A 16460-nucleotide genomic window follows, 5' to 3' on the forward strand; every position below is an offset into this window, starting at 1 on the left:
CCTTTTTCGGGCACTTTTTGTCTGCTTAGCTCCCAAAAGTGCCACAAATACAGGGCAAAGTGTGGACTCTGCAAGACCCAACTCCCCCGCCTGATAAGTAAATGAATGTTGCATGCTTTGGGGCGCGGGCGCAGTTCGCTGGATTTTCAATCATCAAGTAAAAGAAAGGCAGCCATGAGGGTGTTATTAATGTTGCGTTATCAGCAGGCCATCCCCTCCATGCCGTTAAATTCATCGTCCTTCAATGTACTTTAAGAAAAATCACTGCAATTCAGAAGAACCCGCTAAATCAAAAAAAGAAAACTACGATAATTTTGTTTACAAACTATTTCGATGTCGAGAAAATCTTCCTATAATATTTTATTATAATATAATTATTTAATTATGTCGATTTTAGTGCAACTTATTCTGACATTGGCAGTGCTTTTTGTCAGTGCTTTCACCGCAAAATGCACAGCCGGAGCGGCAAGAACCAACAAGCAACAACCGGCGACCGACAACCAACAACCAACAACCATCACGCAGCAGCTGGAGAAGCTGGAGGAGATTCGGCCATGAGGATGCAGATTCCCGCTGCTGCTCCGTGTTGGCTGCATAAAAACCCAGAAATTAGCATAATTTCAGGCACTCGGGCTGCGATGGCGCAACACTTGCGACCGCAGATAAGGCGCAAAATGAACGCAGCGCGTCTTCTGTGCATGTGTTTGTGGGTGCCAGTGGGTGGCCGTTGGGTGTTGGGGTGTTGGGGTGTTGGGGTGTGCCGTATGTGTGTGTGTGTGCACACATCCACGCCTGGTGGGCGCCCTGTTCATCGCTTGTTATTTCGGGAGCGTTGTGTAAAACTTGCGGCATATGTGGATGCCAAGGCGGTAAGCAACGAACTTCAAACTCTCTTTTGATGGAAAGGTTATTCAGCACAACATTAGTTGAGTTTCCCGGTCTCAATACTGAAAATCAATAAATTTAATTAAGTGTGGCAATATTTAGAAAATCAAAATTTGTCCTTTATATACATGTCTTGTAAATTTTGATCTGAATACAAATACCAAAAGGAATAATTTATTCAACTTATGTCTTATCTTTTTGAGTTGCTCACAAATAGATTAAAGTAGTGAGACAGAAATTGCTCAACAGTGCATTTAAAATTCGCCTTGTTAACCCTCGTTTTGGCACTCTGAGTTCCTAACTGCACCGCACATATTCCATTGTACTTGGCACATAGCGGCATAGGATTTCCATAAATGCACAACAACGGCGAAATGCGTGGCAGAATATCTTGGACAAGAAAAGTAACCTGCGGCAAAGAGAGATCTCCAGCGATGGGGCTACATATGTATGAAGCTGTCGTTGGAAAAGGAGTTCCCCCTCTAGATTGCAAAGTTTCGATTGACAATATGATTTTATTATCGATCGTTGGAGCACCCAAAATCCCACAGCTAGTGCAAGGAGAACACCTCGTTGAAGGCCAGCCTTAAAGCCTCCTTCAGCCACAGCCCGTACAACATGCCGTAAATGAGCTTCAGGTCTACTGCGCTGAGATCTAATTTAAGGAAGAATGATCTGGGGCTGTGGTGCTGACTGTTCCCCAAGCCCAGATACTGCTGGAAGTGCAGCTGGGCTCGACCCCAGTGGCGCCGTTCTGAGAACAACCTCCTCTCCTCGGGATCCCCGTGGTTTTCTGCCCACTCATCAGTCTCGATAGCGAGCCCAGGCCAGTTCCCCATCATCGGCAGATAGGAATCCCGTCGCAGCTGGCGCCCCAGGGTGAAATCAGTCTCGAAAGGGTAACCGAATCCGGACGCGGGACTTCCGAAAGTTCTCCTCAGCCGGCTGTAGAAGGCCAGGCTTCGTTGCAGGCTCATCTTGCGCTGGCTGGTGAGGCGGGGCGGGGGTGTCCGAGGCCGTTGGTCCGGGGCCGTCAACATCCGCTGGTGGGGGGGCGGAGGGCGTGGGCGTAGCACGTGCGGCCCATCGCCGATCAGCGTGGTTTCCGGCACGCAGGAGCGACTTCGCCTGGACCAAATGCTGATTCCTAAACCGCCACCAGTGGTCGCCGACATATCTGATTGGTAGGCGTCTGGTGGGTGGGCCTTGCAACGCTTTCAAAAACAAATAATTTTGGTAGGGACCTGATAGACTGTCCACCAATGGCCAACTGGATTCGGCTGGCACATTTAAAAAAATATTTATCAAGTACAACGGTAAGCGTACTAAGTTCAGATTGCAAATCTGTATAAAAAACAAAATACAAGAATAAAAATTTATAAATAAAGCTACAAATCGAAATTAATGTTATTATTAAGTTTTCATCATTTAATTTATTTACTTAATTTTTTTAAGTTTAAATTTCTTATTTTGTGAACGGAAAAAGTGATTTACTATGGACTTATCAAAATCAAAGTTTAGCTAAAGTTGGATAAAATATATTAAAACAAAAAACAAAACTTAGTTCGGCAGGTCACAGCATCAATCTCGTTTTTATACCCTTGCAGAGGGTATTATAATTTTGGTCAAAAGTGTGCAACGCAGTGAAGGAGACATCTCCGACCCTATAAAGTATATATATTCTTGATCAGGATCACCTCCTGAGTTGATATAGCCATGTCCGTCTGTCCGTCTGTCCGTCCGTCCGTCTGTCCGTCTGTCTGTCCGTCTGTCTGTTTCTACGCGAACTAGTCTCTCAGTTTGAAAGATATCGAATTGAAACTTTGCACACACCCTTATTTCCTTTGCACGCAGTATATAAGTCGGAACGGCCGGGATCGGCCGACTATATCCTATAGCTGCCATATAACTGATTGATCGGAAATGCCATAACTCTGCTGTTTGTTAAGTTAGGAAGTTGGGACTCTCTATGGGTATTATATTTGGCCAATCAATCCGACGTACCAAATTTCATAAGGAACGGCCGACTATATCCTATAGCTGTCATATAACTGATTGATCGGAAATGCCATAACTTTGGTGTTTGTAAAGTTAGGAAGTTGGGATTTTCTATGGGTTTTATATTTGGCCAATTAATCCGACCTACCAAATTTCATAAGGATCGGCCGACTATATTCTATAGCTGCCATATACATAACTGAACGATTGGAAATGCCATAACTTTGGTGTTTTTAAAGTTAGGAAGTTGGGATTTTTTATGAGTATGAAGAATGCATCATATGAATAATTTTGGAGAATATAATTTGCAGAATATTCTGCAAGGGTATTTCAACTTCGGCTCCGCCCGAAGTTAGCTTTCCTTTCTTGTTTCAACTTTTTTTGAAACAGGAACACACCTTAACTAACAAGAAACGAAGCAAACTTTGTCAAGCCAAAGTTTATATACCCTTGCAGTTATTACAAAACGATTTCTATACCTATATTACTTAAAACAACGAGGCTGTGCGATTATGCGGTGTATTTTGCCATCGTTTCCATAACAGCCATATGTTATTGTTGTCCGATTTTGACAAAACAAAAAGCGTAATTCTGTTATAGTAAATAAATACTATATATCAAAGGAATAGTTTGTAAACAAAAAACGGTATTTCCATGGTATTTACATATTACCAAATCCAAAAATACCAAAATTAAAAACAACAAAGTTACCCCTTTTTAAAATTTCTTTCCAATTGTTCCTATGGGAGCTATATAATATATTCGCCTGATCGGGCTCGTTCCGACTTATAAAACTGAGGGACTAGTTTGCGTAGACACGGACGGATGGACGGACAGACGGACACGGCTAGATCGACTCTACTGGTGGTGTTGATCAAGAATGTATATACTTTATAGGGTCGAAAATGTCTCCAGTGAAGTGACTGAAATTATAATACCCTCTGCCGGAATAAAAAAAGGATATGAGTTGTGTACATTTTTAAATGTTTAAATAGAAATAAAATACTAGTTTTGGATAAGAACTCATGCTTACCATGTTGTAGGTCTAAAATCAGTAATCAATAATTGGTGGTTAAAATTACCTTTAACTTTTTTTCCTTTGGCTCGTTTTTTGGCTCTTTATTTTTCCGAAAATGTGTATGCACCAAAAAAAAAGAGCGAAACTCACGAAAATATCTTCAAAGGCAACAAACGAGAGATTTACATGACTCGCCTGGCGATGCAAGGGTATAAAAAATGTATGTAGCAGTCATACCAACAGATACATACGAGTACATCTCTATTAATAAAAACGAAAAAACACTTTTGAAACAGCAAGGACGCCGACCTTGATTACGTTTCTGAGGCTATTGAGCCTGAATTCCCCGGACACTGCAATTACCGCCTGCGGCATATGCGAGTTCTAGGATTACTTGTTCATATTGAAATACATATAGCACTGATTAAGCGTTTGAATGTCATTCCGGCAAGCAGCTCTTATTCGACCCCTTCGGATCTTGATGCCGGGGCTTTTGCTACTCGAATTGCAGGATGAACAATCCGTTTGCATGCCACCCGGATGCCACCATATGCCTGCCACACACGAGAATTCCCCACACTGCGTCATCGGGCCGAGCCACTGCCTCGCACTCTCGCACACAAAGTCGCTTCCTTCATAATTCAGCGTGGAAAGTGGAAAAGTCGACTGGCAAAATAAATGATGAAAATCAGTTCCCCAGACATTCCACTGGCATTCTATTGCTTGCACACAATAAACAATTTGCCTGCTGATTTCCAGCATGAATTGAGATGTCAGCAGTCTGCACTCGAGCTGAGCAACCATTAATAATTGACTTGGCCCAGCCACACGGGGCGTATGGATTACATTGCTTGCGAAATCCCTTTGATTGGCCACGGCCACGCCCCTTTTGGCACCATTTATTTTAGTGCACTTGACACTAATTAAAATCCCCTGGTTGGCTAATTTAAATGCTTCGAAGCCAGGGCTACTTTTATTTTCCAGCTGCAGCGCCTCAATTACCTGAGTATGTAGGCATAAATTAACTGCTCCTTTTATCCCCTAGTGATAGAACTCTGGCTAATGTGAATGTGTGTTGCCAGCCACGTGCTTCAGTGTAAAGCCGGTCCATTCTCGCTGAGACTGTTTTCATTGGACAAATACCTTTTTCTGAGTTCGTTTGGCATTTGCTGTCAGCTCGGGAAGCGGATGAAAACACAAGAGGAAATCAAGTAGAACCGATAATCAAGTTGTAGAGTATTTCTTTCATCACAATATTTGATACAAATTTTGTTTTCTTTAACTCTTTAAGAGGTGTTTTTGTTTAATATTAGAAGTTTTCGTTTTAAACTTTAATCATTTGCTAGTATTAGGCTAAAAATTTGGACTACTGCATTCTTTTGATGTCATAGAAGCAAATATAATAGCATTAAAGTTGGGATATTTCAACAACTGCATCCGTTGGCTCTTGCCAAAGCTAACTTACTTGACTATTTATTTGCCAAATGATTGTTTTTATACCCTTGCAGAGGGTATTATAATTTTGGTCAAAAGTGTGCAACGCAGTGAAGGAGACATCTCCGACCCTATAAAGTATATATATTCTTGATCGGGATCACCTCCTGAGTTGATATAGCCATGTCCGTCTGTCCGTCTGTCTGTCTGTTTCTCCGCGAACTAGTCTCTCAGTTTTAAAAATATATAGAAGTGAAACTTTGCACACACCCTTCTTTCCTTTGCACGCAGTATATAAGTCGGAACGGCCGGGATCGGCCGACTATATCCTATAGCTGCCATATAACTGATTGATCGGAAATGCCATAACTCTGCTGTTTGGGACTCTCTATGGGTATTATATTTGACCAATCAATCCGACATACCAAATTTCATAAGGATCGGACGACTATATCCTATAGCTGCTATATAACTGATTGATCGGAAATGCCATAACTTTGGTGTTTGTAAGGTTAGGAAGTTGGGATTTTCTATGGGTTTTATTTTTGCCCAATCAATCATAAGGATCGGCCGACTATATTCTATAGCTGCCATATACATAACTGAACGATTGGAAATGCCATAACTTTGGTGTTTTTAAAGTTAGGAAGTTGGGATTTTTTATGAGTATGAAGAATGCATCATATGAATAATTTTGGAGAATATAATTTGCAGAATATTCTGCAAGGGTATTTCAACTTCGGCTCCGCCCGAAGTTAGCTTTCCTTTCTTGTTATTTGTCTACCCTTGCAGGGAGCATTATAATTTCAGTCAAAAGATTGCAACGCAGTGAAAGAGACGTTTCCGACTCTATAAAAAATATAAGTTCTCGAAATTTGGTAGGTCGGATTGATTGGCCAAAAATAAAACCCTTAGAAAATTCCAACTTCCCAACTTTAAAAACACCAAAGTTATGGCATTTCCGTCCGTTCAGTTAAATTGCAGCTATATGATATAGTCGGCCGATCCCGGCCGTTCCGACTTATATTCTGCGTGCAAAGGATTGAAGGATGTGTCCAAAGTCTTAATTCGATATCTTTAAAACTAGTTCGCGTAGAAACAGACAGACGGACATGCTTATCAACTAAGGACGCGATCCTGATCAAGAATATATTTACTTTATAGGGTCGGAGATGTCTCCGTCACTGCGTTGCACACTTTTGACCAAAATTATAATACCCTCTGCAAGGGGATAAAAAACAAGAAAGGAAAGCTAACTTCGGGCGGAGCCGAAGTTGATATACCCTTGCAGAATACTCTGTAAATTATATTCTCCAAAATTATTCAAATGATGCATTCTTAATACTCATAAAAAATCCCAACTTCCTAACTTTAAAAACACCAAAGTTATGACATTTCCAATCGTTCAGTTATATGGCAGCTATAGGATATAGTCGGCCGATCCTTATGAAATTTGGTAGGTCGGATTGGCTGGCCAAATATAACACCCATAGAAAATGCCAACTTCCTAACTTTACAAACACCAAAGTTATGGCATTTCCGATCAATCAGTTATATGGCAGCTATAGGATTTAGTCGGCCGATCCTTATGAAATTCGGCATGTCGGATTGATTAGCCAAATATAAAACCCATAGAAAATCCCAACATTCTAACTTTACAAACACCAAAGTTATGGCATTTCCGATCAATCAGTTATATGGCAGCTATAGGATATAGTCGGCCGATCCTTATGAAATTCGGCATGTCGGATTGATTAGCCAAATACAAAACCCATAGAAAATCCCAACTTCCTAACTTTACAAACACCAAAGTTATGGCATTTCCGATCGTTCAGTTATATGGCAGCTATAGGATATAGTCGGCCGATCCCGGCCGTTCCGACTTATATACTGCGTGCAAAGGAAAGAAAGGTGTGTGCAAAGTTTCAATTCGATATCTTTAAAACTGAGAGACTAGTTCGCGTAGAAACAGACAGACGGACAGACAGACGGACAGACGGACAGACAGACGGACAGACAGACGGACAGACGGACAGACGGACAGACGGACATGGCTATATCAACTCAGGAGGTGATCCTGATCAAGAATATATATACTTTATAGGGTCGGAGATGTCTCCTTCACTGCGTTGCACACTTTTGACCAAAATTATAATACCCTCTGCAAGGGTATAAAAATATGACATTTTTTTTGAGCATGTTAAGGTCAACATGTACTAATATACAGCCGCAGAAATACAAATCTGCTGTAAAGGTTCGATTGGAATATACCGATCGAAATTGGGATCAATTGGTTTAGAAGAAATAGTGGTAAATAGTGTAAAATTGTCCATTTAGAAAATATTTATCAATGCTGTATTTTCCCGCCATATCTAAATAAAAAACAAGAAAGGAAAGCTAACTTCGGGCGGAGCCGAAGTTGATATACCCTTGCAGAATATTTTATAAATTATATTGTCCAAAATTATTCATATGATGTATTCTTAATACTCATAAAATGTCCCAACTTCCTAACTTTAAAAACACCAAAGTTATGTCATTTCCAATCGTTCAGTTATATGGCAGCTATAAGATATAGTCGGCCGATCCTTATGAAATTTGGTAGGTCGGATTGATTAGCCAAAAATAAAACCCATAGAAAATCCCAACTTCCTAACTTTAAAAACACCAAAGTTATGGCTTTTCCGATCAATCAGTTATATGGCGGCTATAGGATATAGTCGTCCGATCCTTATGAAATTTGGTAGGTCGGATTGATTAGCCAAAAATAAAACCCATAGAAAATCCCAACTTCCTAACTTTAAAAACACCAAAGTTATGGCTTTTCCGATCAATCAGTTATATGGCAGCTATATGATATAGTGGCCCGATCCGGCTCGTTCCGACTTATATACTACCTGCAATAGAAATACAACTTTTGGGAAAGTTTCAAGCAGATAGCTTTAAAACTGAGGGACTAGTTTGCGTAGAAACGGACGGACAGACGGACAGACGGACGGACAGACGGACATGGCTAGATCGACTCTCCTGGTGATGCTGATCAAGAATATATATACTTTATAGGGTCGGAAATGTCTCCTTCACTGCGTTGCAAACTTTTGACTGAAATTATAATACCCTCTGCAAGGGTATAAAAACGTACATATATAAACACGCGTTTTTGGTTTTCATTTTTCTTTATGTTTTAGAAAGGTGTAATAACATCCAGGCATTTTTCTGTTTCTTTTTTGAGACTCTTCGTATAACAGGTCAAAAAGGACAGCATCGTTGTAAGCCGTTTCGCTTTTCCATAGGTCCGCAACAAGGTCCACAGGGTCCACAGCATGGTCCACAAGGTCCACAGCAGGGTCCACAAGGTCCGCAACAGGGTCCGCAACAGGGTCCGCAGCAGGATCCACAAGGTCCGCAACATGGTCCACCCGGTGCACAACCCATGATTAAAACGTTAGCCTATTAAATAAAGTCTTATATTCTTGTCAATACGTGATTTTAAATAAATTTACTTATTTCTGCAATGAGTAGACAATTTGGACTAGAGTACAAATTTAGATGTGTTCGAGCTCAAAGAAAAATGAAAACTGATTCGCTTTACGGGAAAACGAGTCTAGGAAAATATAAAATAGGTTCACAGCCATCTATGTTTTATTTATTGAAAAATTTATTTGGACTGTCCACATCAAAAAAATCTTTTTTTTCTTTATGCACATTACCACGTATGTATGCTTTCTGGATATACTCAAGAACAATAGAAAATAATACTTGTTTATACAAAGCACTCTTTATTTCAATATTCGCTATTCAATGTTTATTTTAACGAGAAAGGAAGCAAACTTTGGCAAACCAAAGTTTATATATCCTTGCAGTTGTTAAAAATCTACTACATTTCGATTTCTATGCCTATATTACCAAAAACAATGAAGCTATGTCGATTTTGCGCTGCATTTTGTCATGGCAGCTATATAATATTGTTGTCCGATATTATTTTAATTAAAACCGTTCCTCCATAATATTTAAATATTACCAAATCCCAAGAAACGAAATAATTAAAAACAACAAAGTTATAATTTTTTTGAATTCTTTTTCCGATTGTTCCTATGGGAGCTATATGATATAGTAGCCCGATCCGGCTTATATACTACCTGCAATAGAAAGACAACTTTTGGGAAAGTAGAAACGGACGGTCAGACGGACGGACGGACAGACAGACGGACAGACGGACATGGCTAGATCGACTCTCGACTCTAATATTTTGCGAATAAGAGATATTCATAAATTAAAAGGAGAACAAAAGCTAACTTCGGCAAGCCGGAAAATAATGAATGTTATTAAGTTTGGCAGATATTGAGCGCTATTGAAATTACGCGAATCAACAAATTTACGTCCTATCGGGGTTTTATTTTTGGCCAATCAAATGGCCTACCAAATTTCATAAGGATCGGCCGACTATATCCTTTAGCTGCCATATAACTGAACGATTGAATATGCCATAACTTTGTTGTTTTTAAAGTTAGGAAGGTTGGATTTTGTATGAGTATTAAGAATGCATCTGCTCCGCCCGATGTTAGCTTTCCTTTCTTGTTTAATAATAAATTCTATGAACAAATTGGGTGTTATTTAAATAATACAATATTTCATCGAGCTCGGCCACACTTTTTTAGTCTTATAACAACTGACAGAAATTAACAAATTTTTATAACAAATTTGTTTTTCTTGCATTGATTTTATGCATGAAATGTGTGCACAAATAATTATTAAATTATCAACTTGTGGGCTACAAACGTATATTTTAACTTTTTGGAGCCATTCAAATTTTTATTAACTAAACCATAGGAACCCTATTTCCATAAATTGACAGTTTAATCCGTTTTATTTTTACAAACACACGCAAGTGCTGCATACGGACGGACAGGTCTAAAGATCTTGATCAAGAATATATATATTTAGTAAATATGATCTAGCTGAATTGCGCTGCGTAGAAATAATTGAAATCTGCATGTTAAATCCCAAATATCTAACTCGGACAGACAGACATGGGTATACCGTATCGACTAGTGATCCTGAATATATATATACCTTACAGGGTCGGAAAGCGCTCCTTCCACATTGTTAGCCAACTAAGATAAAGACAAAGCCGAAAGGTAGTTTAATTTGTATTACTGTTGCGCCGTCCTATATTTGTCAATTGCCGGTATCAGCTGTTAGGAAAACCAGTGTGTAATAGATGCATTTTAGGTATTGCAGTAGTTTTCGTTCCAAGTGCGCCGCGCTTAGCACCAACAACCCCCACAGCAAGTGCCAAATGGACCGCAGCAAGATCCACAAGGTCTACAACGTGGTCCACAAGGCCCACAGCAGGGTCCGCAGCAGGGTCCACAAGGGCCACAGCAGGGTCCACAGCAAAATCCGCAGGGGCCGCAGCACGATCCACAAGGTCCACAGCACATGATGAATTCGTACAAATCTAAAAAAAAGTCCAGAACACATGTTAAAAGTTTTCCTTTAAAAAAATATATGTGTTTTTTACTAACTTTAAACCGAACAAACAATAATTTGAGACAAAACAACAAATTTAGATGTCGCCAACACGAGAGCCTAAATCAGAATGAAATAAATGGAAACTAGCACAGGTAAATGGGTTTGACAGGAGAAGAACGATTTTCACAGCCAGCTACTTCTTGTATATAAATATATTTGGACTTATTCACTGCTTTTGTAATGCTTTATCGATTTCATTGGTAATAAAAAAAAACAAGAGAGAACGCTATAGTCGGGTGCCCCGACTATCAGATACCCGTTACTCAGGTAAAGGGAGTGCGAGGGAGATGGAGATAGAAACTTTGATCACGCATAACTTTTTAACGAATGGTCCGATTTGAAAAATTTCTTCTACATTTCGATAGGTATTGATAAACACAATAAAACTGCATTTTTACTTTTCCGAAATATTTAAATTTTTTAAATCGTATATATGCGATTGTGGGCGTTAAAGGGGGCGTGGCACCTTTTTGAAACAAACTTGCGCTGCGTAGGAACTCCTAGAATCTGCATGCAAAATGCCAATCTTCTAGCTTTTATAGTTTCCGAGATCTCAGCGTTCATACGGACAGACAGACAGACGGACAGACGGACAGACAGACGGACAGACGGACAGACGGACATGGCTATATCGACTCGGCTAGTGACCCTGATCAAGAATATATATACTTTATAGGGTCGGAAACGCTTCCTTCTAGCTGTTACATACTTTTGCACGAATACAATATACCCTTTTACTCTACGAGTAACGGGTATAATAATGCTAGTTAAACTTTAAAGATGTTTTTTTTTTGTTTGTATATATGCTTTATATATTGAATCTTATCTATATGAGACTAACAATAAGTATATCAAATCTTAGGAATATAATTTAACTTACAGTCGCGTAGACTGAATTTAGACTAACGGGCCCTAATATTTATTGCTGGGCTGGTAGATCGTTTCGATGCAGACGAGTTCTGTTCGAAACCCGTGTTAGGTTCCTTGCGAAATTATTTGGGTGTTATGGTAGGCCGCTTTCTGCTTTGCTATTTCATCTTTGACCGGTGGTATGCCCAGATCCCTGTGGATGTTCCGAACATACCATGGTGCCCCAGTGATTGTTCGCAGGATTTTTGATTGTGAGCGCTGTATGATGTCAACGTTGCTGTTGCTCGCGTTCCCCCAGAGCTGGGAGCCGTAGGTCCAAATGGGCTTAAGGGTGGAGTTGTAGAGAAGAACTTTAAAGTCCAGACACAGTGGTGATCGAGACTTAATAATCCAGTGTAGGCCGCTAGCTTTAAGTCTGAGATGTACTTTCTTGCATTCAATGAGCCTCCGTCAGGTTAGGCGTCTGTCGAGGTGGACGCCGAGATATGTTACATCGCTGGCTTGGGGAATCTGCATACTATTCAAAGTTAGCGGAGGGCACTAATGTCTATTAAACGTAAACGTTATATGTTTACACTTTTGTTCATTAATTTTGATTCGCCAGTCTGATAGCCACTTCTAAACTACCACTAAATGACCAGCCAGTTGAGCTGTTGCTCTAGTTGGGCATCTCGAGCGGCTCAGGATTGCGGTGTCGTCAGCAAATGTGGTAGTAGTCAGCCTCTCGTTCGTAGGGATGTCTGCTGTGTATAGGACAAACAGGGTAGGGCCCAGTGCGCAACCTTGTGAGACTCCGGCTTTAATGTTATACTCTGTGGTAGAGGTACGACTTAAGTGATTTATGAGTGTTTTCTGGCAGTAATGTTATGATTTTATGCATAAGGCCTTCAAGCCACACTCGGTCGAATGCCTGAGAGACGTCGAGGAATATCGCACTACAATATTCCCGATGTTCGATGGCTGTACGAATTTCTGAAGTTATCCGGTTGAATTGCTCGATGGTTCCGTGGCTTTCACGAAACCCGAATTGATGTGCCGGGATTAAGTTTTGTTCTCTTAAATATGGTGTAATGCGCGTGAGCAGGCATTTTTCCAGTAATTTGGACAGGCACGATACTAAGCTTATTCCCAGGCTTCGGTATCATTATAACCACGGACTTTTCCATTTTTTCGGGTAGTAGCCAAGTTTTGTGATCCCGTTAAATAGCTTGCATATAACATCCACTGCGCAGTTTGGAAGTTCAATTATCATTTTTGGGGCTATTAGGTCGCCCCTTGAAGCCTGAAGAGTTGGGGCGTCGGGGATGTCGTCGCTTGGGGGCAGCTTCGTCGGTGGTTGCGGCTGTTGAACGTAGCCGGGTGGCAAGCTGTGGAATAGATGATGAAGAGCAAACACTCGACGATCGCGGTGCGCAAAGGAACAAAAAAACTCGGTGAACTTTTCGGGTTATAGCGCGGACCGGCCGGGCGATGTATTTCACTAGTGGTACAATGAAAGACTAACTTAAACCTAATTGAACGCTGCGTTTCAAAGCGCAGTGGAGAGATTCCGGGAGCGGGAAGGCGGGAGAGCCTGGAATCGCAAGCGTCCAGTGCGGGAGAGCGGGAGAGCGGGAGAGCCTGGCCAGTGCGGGCGAGTGGGCATTCGCTACGAGGGAAGCGCGGGCAGTTTAAACGAGGGGAGAGCGGCGTAAACATTCCGCCCCCCTTGCAATCGCTAGCGTTGCGAAAGAAAAAACAACAAGCCCACTCCTGTCGCCTAGGCTTGACTGCAGGCGCCGGACAGGATCCACCCGAATGCCGTCTTCTGGGCCACTGGGAGTCCCTCGTCGACCAGATGGAAGCCCGGTCGGATGACCTTGGCGTAGACATCCGCACCCAGGACTACCGAGATGGTTGCCGGCAAGTAGAAACGTTTGTCGGCCAACGGGAGGTCTCCGTATCTGCCGACCACGGTGTCCGAGAGCTCTCGGATGGGGGTGCGGATGCGGACGTTCGGCTCCACTTTCAAGACGACCTCTAGCTTGAAGCCGTTGTCGCACTTTGACCGAATTGTCGCCGTGCAGATGCTCTCGTCGCCGACGGTCGTAGTCGGCAAGCGGAACGCGGATGCCAATGATGCGTCGATGCAGCTCGTCGGTGTACACGGGTCGATGAGGGCGGCCGTGTCGAAGGTCTTCAGCCCGGTCTCCAAAGTGATCATGGCCGTCGGCAGGACATTGACGCTGTGCCGTTGGAGAATGGACGCCAGTGACGGAGCCGGTGCCGAGGAGGCTGAGCGCGGCGGGGAGGCAAGCGCTCTGCGAGTTGGCGGATCTTGCCGGCGCGAGCGCTGCTGAGAAGCGGCGGATGCCGAGCGCCTTGCCGGGGCTAGCGCTTGGCGAGTTGGCGGATTCTGCCGGCGCGAACGCTGTTGATTAGCCGACGGCAGGGGACGCTCGTGCATATGGAGGAGCGTGTGGTGCTTGCCGTTGCACGTTTTGCACTTGTCGCCACTGCGACAACTCCCGTCGGAGTGCTCGTGGGCGAGACAATTTGAGCAGTACTTATTAATCAGCACTGCCCGAAGCCGCTTCTCTGCGCTCAGCTTTAGGAACCTCTGGCACTTTCGAAGCGGATGGATTCCACGGCAGACTCGGCATCGGTAGGAATGTATACCTCGAGTACGTCTGCTTTCTAATGCCTGAGCGCTGCGTGGACGAGGAACCATGATGTGATCTGGTGGGGAGTAATGGATAAAAAAAGATGATTTGAGATGCTTCGATGGCGAGGATTGTTGGGGAATTATGTGGAGGATGTTGGTTGAGGAAGACGGTTGGAGGGTTCTCCTGGCAGAAGAACCACCTTGGTCACGGGACGCTTGATAATCCTACGTGCCGTGAGAATGCTGACGACACGGACATTGCCGTCAGCCCCCGGAAAGACAGAGTCGATTCTGCCAAGGCGCCACTCATTCGAGGGCAGATTGTCCTCCTTGACGACTACCATGTCGCCAACGCGGAGATTTGCGGTCGGGGACTGCCACTTGTTACGCTTGTGGAGCTCTTTGAGATACTCCTCTTTCCATCGAGCTTGGAATTGTTGATGGAGCGCCTTTAAGTGTTGCCACCGATTTACAATGGACTTGGATTCCCCTTTTAATTCGGGTTCCACTATGGACAGAAGAGGTCCGCCGACTAGAAAATGCCCTGGTGTCAATGCTAAGAGATCAGTGGGATCTTCAGACATAGGAGATAGCGGTCTGGAATTTAGACAAGCTTCAATTTTCGCTAGGAGGGTTGAAAGTTCTTCAAAAGTGTACTTTCGAGTAGCGGTGGACTTGTAAAACAAGGTTTTGAAGCTTTTGACACCCGCTTCCCACAGGCCTCCCATATGGGGTGCCCCCGGAGGAATGAATTGCCAGTTGAGCTGCTGATGACTATACGCATCAGTCACAGACTCTTTTACGGCTTGTAGAAAATCTCGGGAGAGCAGGGTGGCAGCGCCGACAAAGGTTTTCCCATTGTCGGACTGCACTTGACGGGGACAACCTCTTCTGGATACGAACCGAGCGAAAGCGGCGAGAAATTTCTCGGTCGTCAGATCGGATGTAGGCTCTAGATGGATGGCCTTCGTAGAGAAACACACGAAAACCAACACATACCCTTTTGTAATTAGGCAAGCTCTGCCTGTGTAATTTTTTATGTCGAAAGGGCCGGCGTAGTCCATCCCTGTGTACGTGAATGGCCGGGAAAAAGAGACTCGCTCTTTCGGAAAACTTCCCATCATCTGAACTTGCAATCGCTTCTTATGGATAACGCAGACCTTGCAGGAGTTAATAACGGCCTTTACCAAGTTCTTTATTTTCGGAACCCAATATCTGGACCGGGTGAGACGTACGACTAACTGGTTACCTCCATGCAACGTTATGAGATGCGTAAAGTTTACCAGTAGTCGAGAGAGTGCGCATTCGTACGGGAGGATTATAGGATGTCGTTCATCATATCGCAAATTCTCGGAGGCCGTTATTCGGCCGCACGCCCTTATAAGCCCTTTCTCATCTAGAAAAGGGTTCAAGGAGAGGATGGAACTTGCCGCGGACACAGGACGCTTTTGACTCAAGCAGCGATATTCGTTAGCAAAATATCTGCGCTGAGTGCTAATGACCATGAGCCGTTCAGCGGCGACAAGTTCTTGGGCTTCTAGATGGACTTCCGGAATCGGCGACTGTTTCCTACATCGCTGGACAAAACGGTGGACATACGCAAGGACCCGTAAAGCTCTATTTAACTTGGAAAAGCGATCAAGGATGTCCTCTGTCGGACTGGACGCAACGTGGGCCTTGACAGGACGCCTTTCCACTTCGGTCACCTGTAAATCGGTGCTTTGGGCAGGCCACTGATCTCGTGGCTTTTGCAACCAAGTGGGCCCATGCCACCACAGGGAGTTGTCGACCAGTTCTTGTAATGGCACGCCCCGACTGGCCAAGTCAGCTGGATTGTGTTCGGATTGAACATGCGACCAATTGGCTGCCTCTGTGGACTGGGTGATCTTTGTTACCCGATTGGCAACGAACGTTGTCCACTGGCATGCTGGTTTGGCTAGCCATGCAAGCACAATCGTGGAATCGGTCCAACAATGGAGTTTCGAGGACAGCATCGGCATATGGGGGAGGATGGATTCGGCCATCTCGGATAGCAATAGAGCTCCACACAGCTCTAGTCTGGGAAGCGACACAGTT

At 43.2% G+C, this 16460-nt stretch overlaps 2 protein-coding genes across 3 annotated transcripts; both read right to left on the reverse strand.

Moving 5' to 3' along the window:
• Positions 1 to 1380: 1380 nt before the first annotated feature.
• On the reverse strand, positions 1381 to 2223 carry LOC108053521. The gene has a single exon (XM_017136207.2). The coding sequence runs from the start codon at positions 2058 to 2060 to the stop codon at positions 1437 to 1439; it is 624 nt and encodes a 207-aa protein (XP_016991696.1). The 5' UTR covers positions 2061 to 2223; the 3' UTR covers positions 1381 to 1436.
• A 6269-nt stretch (positions 2224 to 8492) lies between these two features.
• LOC123037269 (male-specific sperm protein Mst84Dd) lies at positions 8493 to 10779 on the reverse strand. 2 transcript variants are annotated; one of them, XM_044457212.1, is made up of 2 exons: positions 10713 to 10779; positions 8493 to 8727 (listed from the first exon to the last, which is right to left on the reverse strand). In XM_044457212.1, exons 1-2 carry the CDS (start codon positions 10777 to 10779, stop codon positions 8585 to 8587), a joined length of 210 nt encoding a protein of 69 aa, XP_044313147.1. In that variant the 3' UTR covers positions 8493 to 8584. The 2 variants fall into 2 exon arrangements, with proteins under 2 accessions (XP_044313147.1, XP_044313146.1); XM_044457211.1 differs by lacking the exon at positions 10713 to 10779 and adding an exon at positions 8839 to 8961 and having other exon boundaries at positions 8493 to 8785.
• Between the last annotated feature and the right edge of the window lie 5681 nt (positions 10780 to 16460).

This window comes from Drosophila rhopaloa, unplaced genomic scaffold (genome assembly GCF_018152115.1).
Source record: "Drosophila rhopaloa isolate 14029-0021.01 unplaced genomic scaffold, ASM1815211v1 contig_155, whole genome shotgun sequence".
NCBI lineage: Eukaryota > Metazoa > Arthropoda > Insecta > Diptera > Drosophilidae > Drosophila > Drosophila rhopaloa.

What these genes read in the sequence shown, in the direction of transcription:
- LOC108053521 (XM_017136207.2), bottom strand. Translation starts at nt 2,060, where the DNA reads ATGTCGGCGACCACTGGTGGCGGTTTAGGAATCAGCATTTGGTCCAGG.
- LOC123037269 (XM_044457212.1), bottom strand. Translation starts at nt 10,779, where the DNA reads ATGTGCTGTGGACCTTGTGGATCGTGCTGCGGCCCCTGCGGATTTTGC. An exon ending in CTGTGGACCCTGCTGTGGCC is followed by an intron (nt 8,728 to 10,712) that starts CTTGTGGACCCT and finishes GACCTTGTGGAT; the next exon opens with CCTGCTGCGGACCCTGTTGC.